The sequence below is a fragment of the Elgaria multicarinata genome, chromosome 15, assembly GCF_023053635.1.
Source record: "Elgaria multicarinata webbii isolate HBS135686 ecotype San Diego chromosome 15, rElgMul1.1.pri, whole genome shotgun sequence".
Classification (NCBI taxonomy): domain Eukaryota; kingdom Metazoa; phylum Chordata; class Lepidosauria; order Squamata; family Anguidae; genus Elgaria; species Elgaria multicarinata.
In genome coordinates this window covers 10,936,720-10,943,926 of record NC_086185.1, presented here as the reverse complement: position 1 = coordinate 10,943,926, position 7,207 = coordinate 10,936,720, and the positions used below count along the sequence as shown (strand labels likewise).

At 44.8% G+C, this 7,207-nt stretch overlaps 1 protein-coding gene across 1 annotated transcript; it reads right to left on the bottom strand.

The window, feature by feature from the left end:
- Positions 1–627: 627 nt before the first annotated feature.
- On the bottom strand, positions 628–4,483 carry LOC134409124 (DNA excision repair protein ERCC-6-like). Its single transcript, XM_063141704.1, has one exon. It carries the CDS (start codon positions 4,385–4,387, stop codon positions 770–772), a length of 3,618 nt encoding a protein of 1,205 aa, XP_062997774.1. The 5' UTR covers positions 4,388–4,483; the 3' UTR covers positions 628–769.
- Positions 4,484–7,207: the final 2,724 nt, after the last annotated feature.

Below are 7,207 nucleotides of genomic sequence, written 5' to 3'. Positions count from 1 at the left end.
AGTCCAACATCTGGATGGCCACTGATTTCTTCACCCCTGGGTTACAGGGCTAGCAGCACAATCCTATATACGTCTACTCAAAAATAAATCTCATTTGGTTCAGTGGGGCTCACCCCCAAGTAAGTGGCTATAGCAGGAATGAGGATGCTTCTTGTCTGTTGAGGGTCACATTCTGGTCAAGTGGGGCTGAAGCGAAAGTGTGGGCAGGAGCAGAGCCAAAAGGGGACAGGGACAGGGACACACACACACCCCGCCCTTTTTCCTCTCTTTCTGCAACCCTGCTTTTCTCTCTCCCCATCTACTGGAGCAGGAGATTGCTCTTTCCAGACGTCCAAACTGATTACTTGCTTTTGAAATTAAGATATCAATTCAGTAAAATTACACAAGAACAAAACAATAAACAATCCTCCACCCCAACCATTTGACGCTCTTCAACATATCTGTGAATAATTGAAAACGTAGTTATGTTTAACATTTCTTCCACATTCTTTCTCCTCCCTCAAATAGTAGAAACAGCTAAAAAACTAGATGTGTAACATGTGGGCATCTAAATATTTTGGCCAAGAACTCCCATCATCCCTCACCATGTTAGCTAAGGGTGATGGGAGTTGTAAGCCAAAACATCTGGAGGGTTAAAGGCTGCCACCCCTGCTCTAAGCCAGCCTGTAGATAAGGAACATTCATGCTGTTATATTTTCTTCCAGAAAACTGTGAGTGGTTTAGTTGTTTTGGAACAGTAAGGATTTGCCCTTTCCATGTCACTGCTCCATCAAAAAGAAAGGTCATCCTGATAAGAGTCTGCATCATGAAAGTAGCTGGATTTGTCCTTAGAATCTAGTGTTTCACCTGACGGCTCCTCTTCCACCTCCGATTCTTGGCCACTGGAATCCTGGGATAGCTTTCTTTCAAAGTCCTTCTGAAAAGGACTTCCCAGAGACATGCCGCTGGCAGTTTCCACCACGTCCTCCATGTCCTCCACCTGATCCCAAACCATGTCAACAAGGGACCTTCTAGAAGCGGTAGATCTTCTTCCACTAACTTTTATCCTTGGAGAGAAGAGAATATTGGCCATGAGCCTGTTAGACTTTGGTGTTGACATACAAATTCCATCCGGATTGTTTGAAGCAGACAGTTTTATATGCTCACTGTCATCCTCCTCTTCTTCCTCGTCATCTGAAACAATTCTTCTTACTGTTTTCTTTTTATGAATAAAAGAAACCTCACTCTCATCCTTCGAAACCTCACGTGCTGCATTAGAACTATCCACAATCATAGATCCCATTATACTTCTGCTAGCCTGAAGGCTTCTGTTGCCTCCGTTTTCTCTTATCCAAGAGTGAGAGACAGAGGTACCGTGACTGTCCAGTCTTAGCTGAAATCCTTCATCTTCAGTATCCTCCAGTGACATTCCTTTTTTTGAGACCTCTTCCAGTCCATTCTCAGACTCATCTAAGACAAGATTGAAATTAGCCTGGTATGGGGAAGAACTAGAGAGGCATTCATTCTCCGGTATAATTTCACTCATCCCGGATGTCTGCCCTATGCTGCACCCTGACATTTTACTGGCCTGCAGCTGAAATGGCGACGCAGCTTCTGACTTGTTAATTTCACATGCCTCCCTGAGGGAGCTTGTAGGCTCATCGAGAGACATTTTAGTTTTGGTTTGTTGCTTGTCCTCATCAGGAACATATTCAAATGACTGCTGCAGTGGTGCCATTTGGACATCATTAAACACGCTGTTTGCCTCAGCAGGTGAATGCTCGGTGATCACATTGGATTCAGGGCTACAATCCTTATTAGGTAACGAGTGAGTTTGAGGGAAAGGAGATCCGGTGCTTAGATCATGTTTCGGCCCATATTCTTCCATCCTTACTGGCACGTGTTCTTTGTTCTTGGAGAACGAAGTATCCATATTAGATATGTTCCCAATCATTTGTTCATCATCCTCACCCTCCCCAAGTGGATCAGAGGACATCACTTTGGATACAGGACTGAAGTTTTCCTTGTTAGATAAAGTACAAGCGCGAGGGAAAGGGGACCCAGGGCTCAGTTCATGTTTCTGACCATCTTCTTGAATCCTCGCAGGTTTGCGTTCTTCATTCTTGGAGGGTGACGTATCCATATTAGAAATATTCTGAAGAATTCGTTCATCATCCACATCCTCAATAACTAGACTTGTTATTCTAGAGCTCACATTGATGATGTCACATTCATCGCTGTCGTCGTCAGTTACAAGATTGATAAGTTCATCGTTGTTTATGGCTTCAACAGATATAGGCGGGATAGGAGCATACCTTGGAGAAAGCTTTGGTGGTTTTTTCTTTGGCTGGGAGGACGATTCCATTTCTCTCAGCCATGCTCCTTCAGTCGTGTTTCTGATGTTTGCCGTCATTTGGTCTTTCAGCTGTGATTCTAGTTGTACCAGTTCTTGGGCTTTCTGTACCCTATGCTCGATGTACCTGTGGGCTTCTTCATCCTCTGCTTCATCTTCGTGAACCGTTTCTTGTGTATACATCAAGTCATGGTCTGAAATGCCAAATATGTCCAACGAGTGGATGTATGCAATGTGTTCATCTAGCTCAGTATCTGTCTTCCTTTGGGTGGCATGCAAGGACTGCAACTGGCGCTGTGTTGCAGAGCTTCGAGTATCTCCCAGTGTAAAGAGCTCTCTTAATTCTTGCTGAGTGAAATATCTGTAAGGGTTCTTATTGTCTCCCGTGCTTTGACGTATTAGCGAGTCCTTAAAGACTTGTCTTCTATAGATTTTCTCTTCCACTGTCCCACAGGTAATTAGCCGGTAAATTACAACATTCTCTTTCTGCCCAATTCTGTATGCTCTATCGACAGCTTGAGCGTCTGTAGCTGGATTCCAGCTAGGATCAAAAATCACCACCCTGGTAGCAGCAGTTAACGTTATACCGATCCCACCAACTTGGGTGGTAAGCAAAAAGATGGAGTAGTCTCTGTTCTTCTGAAAAACAGTGATCCTCTTCTCTCGTTCCACCAAATGAGTCACCGTTCCATCGATGCGCATGATCTTAAAGCGCCTGTGAGTTAAGAGACGCTCTATAATATCCAGCATTTTTAATGACTGGGAAAAGACCAGCGTTCTGTGCCCCTCCTCTTGCAATCTCTCCAGCAAGGCCACGAGGAAGCACAGCTTTCCAGACTCCTCCATCAGTATCTCATCAGAAATATGTTCAATGCTTCTTTTCATGCTCAAAACCTCAACGGCATCGTTTCCACCGCCATCCAGCTCATTATAATTGGATGTTTCCAGACCCAGCTGGCTACATGCGCGTGCCGACAACAGCCTGGGGTGATCGCAGAGCTTCTTCAGGACATTCAGCTCAGCCAATGGGGACCTTGTAGTCATCAGCAACTCCTTGATATGATCCAAAGACAGAAAGTTCCGATATATTTCTTCTTGTATGGGTGTTAAGTATAGCCAGACAATGAAGTCATTTTTTCTGGGAAGAGAAGGCATTGCAGGAGCAACATCCTTACTTTGATCTCGAAAGAGATTGTTTTTAAGTTCATGCTTGACTTTCTTCTGTAGCTCGTCTTTACTCCGTCTTAGGAAATATGGCTTGATGATGGACATCAGGTTTTCAGAGATCTTAAGCCCCAGCGCCTTCTCTCCCGGGGTTGCATCCTTCGCCCTAGCTCTCGTGATAGGGTTTTCGTATTCCATCTTGAAGGTCTTCATCGTGCCTAGAAGCGAACCTTGGCAAGCAAAGTCAAAGAGAGCCCACAGTTCTTTTAGGTTGTTCTGGACTGGCGTCCCTGTGAGGAGGATGCGGTTTCTGGAAGGGATGGCATGCACGGATTTCGTGGTTTTGGCAGACGGAGTTTTAATTTTATGGGCTTCATCAAGGATGACGTAGTCCCAAATGAACTCCTTTCCCCCAAAGCTGGAGACCTGCTGCCAATTGTTGAGGAGCATCTGGTAAGTCGTGAGGAGGACGCCGTTCCTCCTCTGGATCCGCTCTAGATTTCGGTTGCGCTCAGTTTTGCAGGCCCCGTGAAAGGCTTTCACTCGCAGACCTGGAGTCCAGCTGGCAAACTCTTTCATCCAGTTGCTAACAAGGGTGGTTGGCATAATTAGCAACACAGACTGGACGAGTTCCGCGTCAAACATGCCCGAGAGGAAAGCAATGATCTGAACGGTTTTCCCCAGTCCCATATCATCTGCCAAAATGCCACCTTTCCTTCCATCCCGGTATAAGCTATACAAGAAGGCGATCCCTTCTCTCTGATGGTCAAATAGCTTATCATACATGTCTCCGTACAGCATTAGACCGCTCTGACACACATCCACAAAGCCATCCTCCTCCTGTTCCAGAGCTAGAGAAGCCAATGCCTCCTCCAGCTTCTTTATATTCATCGTCAGCTTGTCACTTGGACGGATTTCCAGAGCCTGTCTAAACAGCTTGATGGATTCTTCCAGATTCCCATTTTTGGCCTCCTGCTTTGCTTGGGACACGAATCTGTAAAATATAATGCAGTTCACCAAGTCAGAAATACCCAACAACAGCAACTCAAGGTCAGAGTTTTTAAAGGACAGGCGCTTAAGGCACATCGCATGCCTCCAACACTCACTATGCTTTATAGTTTATGCCCCGCTTAAAAAAATTAAATCCAATGTGGCTTGCAAAAATCACAAATATAACAATAAAAAATTCAAATATTGGAGACTGATTTTAAAAACCCAGCTGTATTAAAAACGCAAATAAAACAGCAGAAAAACAGCAGAAATTCATTATGGAAAGCCTGCAGAATTAAAAAGACTTTTAACGCTTGATAAAAAAACAGAAAGAGAGAGGAGGCTGGGTTGAGCTCTCCAAGGCGAGGATTGTGCCACCATCAAACGTTTCTTCTGTCTTTTCTTTTACTGCAGAAAATACATGAGCACTGGATGCACATTGGATTGTATCCAATGTAAGTCTTAGCCATTTTAGAACTTTTATATACCGCTTTGCGTTTTAAAAATCCTGAAGCGGTTCACAACATATTACAAATCAATACTTCACAAAAAGCATAATAGCATTTAGGTAAACAAGTCCCTCTTACTTAGAGTAGACCCATTGAAATAAATGAGATTTAAGGTAGACTAACATTGGATACAACTCCTGCTACGCCAATGGGATTTACATTCATGATAAATCAGAAAATAGGGCCTGATTATGTTCTCAGGCAGAAGCTATGAATAATTACTGAACAAAATAAAAAGGAAGTCCTTTTCTAAAAGGGCAGAATCACAAAGAGGACTTCCCACACTGTGGTGTTTTATCATCCTACAAAGATACTGCTAAGCAAAGGCAGGCACAAGGTGTGAGGTTTAAAAGGAAAGCATGCTCTATCACACATAGTTGATTGCGAATGCTCGGCGTTGTAGAACATTTTTCTTCTAAACATGTATAGGATCGTGTCCTTATACACCAAATACTTTTTTACTCACAAATAGTAACCGCTAATTAGCGTGAAGGAGATGCAGCCCTGTGCACCCCCTGCAAGGTAGGCTTAGGGGTCAACCACCTGACAGCCCAGTCACCCACCTATTCCCTGCCAGCCAACATTGGATTTAGCGCCAGTAATGCCCCGGAGATTACCACACCGAAAGTAAGGCTTAAAACAGTTTATTATTAAAAGAATTAAGGCTTTAAGCAAAGTAATAAATTTGAAAGGGGAGAGGGAGGGTAGAAAGAGGGGAAATTGGAAAAAGGTAAAATAAGAACAGGCATAGCAGCGAGGCAATGAAGTCATTAAAAGGCTGTAGAACTTAATAACACAGACAAGCTGTTCCCCAGGGCAACTGGAAGCAAGAAAACAACAAAGACCTGGCTACCTGTATCCTAACTAGAACAGGGGCCTCTTCTCGAGCCAGACAATGGCACCCACAACAGCATGGGGGTAGGAGGAATAGGAGACAAAGGCTTCAGGTTGCTAACTCAGCTTTCATAGAATCATAGAATTGGAAGGGGCCTATAAGGCCATCTAGTCCAACCCCCTGCTTAACGCAGGAATCCACCTCAAAGCATCCCTGACAGGTGGTTGTCCGGCTGCCTATTGAAGGCCTCTAGTGTGGGAGAGCCCACAACCTCCCTAGGTCATTGGTTCCATTGTCATACTGCTCTAACAGTCAGGAAGTTTTTCCTGATGTCCTGATCTTACGGCCACAGCTCCAGCTGGTGGGGGTGACTGTTCCACCAATCCAAAAGTAACCTGCTCCTCTGACTTCCCCCTCCCTCTTGGGGGTGGGTGTTCTCACAAACTTAGCTGGAATCCATCTTCTCATTACCAGCCAGCTGCCTTGAAGGAAAGCTAACAGCCTTTTAGAACAACCTTGCAAGAGAAGCCATAGCCATCTCCCCATGTTCTTCACAATTAGGAATAGGGGAGAAACTGTATGTTTTCACCGAAATTATCAGCAAAGCCACCAATTTCACAGGTGACATTTTGTGCCAATGCTTGACTTTAATCTACCTGAGCACAACATGGTGTCAGAGGTAGAATTATGCAAATAACTCCAGCACTTGATGGGAACACAAGCAGGGTGCTTTTTAGGGCAGAGATAAAGGGAACATAGCAATCCTAGTCCTAGCAGAGCTGAATATTGGTTTTTAGAGCCAAGTTACTGGCAGGTTAGAGTTTTCAACCCCTCTTATTTCTTTCCTCCATCAATTTTCAATGCATCCTGAATTTCTTTTGCAACTAACAGAGACTAATCCAGCTTTCCCCAAACGTTGTGCTTCCTTTACCTCTTATACCGCTCCAACTGCGCAGGATCTTCAAACTCTAGTGGTTCCGCCATGGTTTTTTCCCCCCAAACGCAGAAAGACGCACCAAACTCCTCGGTTAATATTCAAACCCGCGCGCCAGCGCCTGCGCTTCCGCTCCCCCAGCCAATCACCGAGCGACATGCAAATCTTTGGCTGATTGTTAGCCATTCAGCGCGTTCCGAACGCCTTCTCCGCAAGGAGGGGCGGGGGCGGCTTCCCATTCAATGTTTATTCGTTCATTCAAGGTCGGCAACCGCTCCATAGAGATAAAGATAGAGGTGCAATTTAGACGTCTACTAGCGGGACTTTCTGCTTCTTCTTATACCTCTGCCTGTATAAGGTAATGGAAAAATACAGACTTTTAGTATAGCTGTGGCTAAACACGAGGGAGCCTCCCCCGCAACAAAAACGGGGCAGAGAAGGCA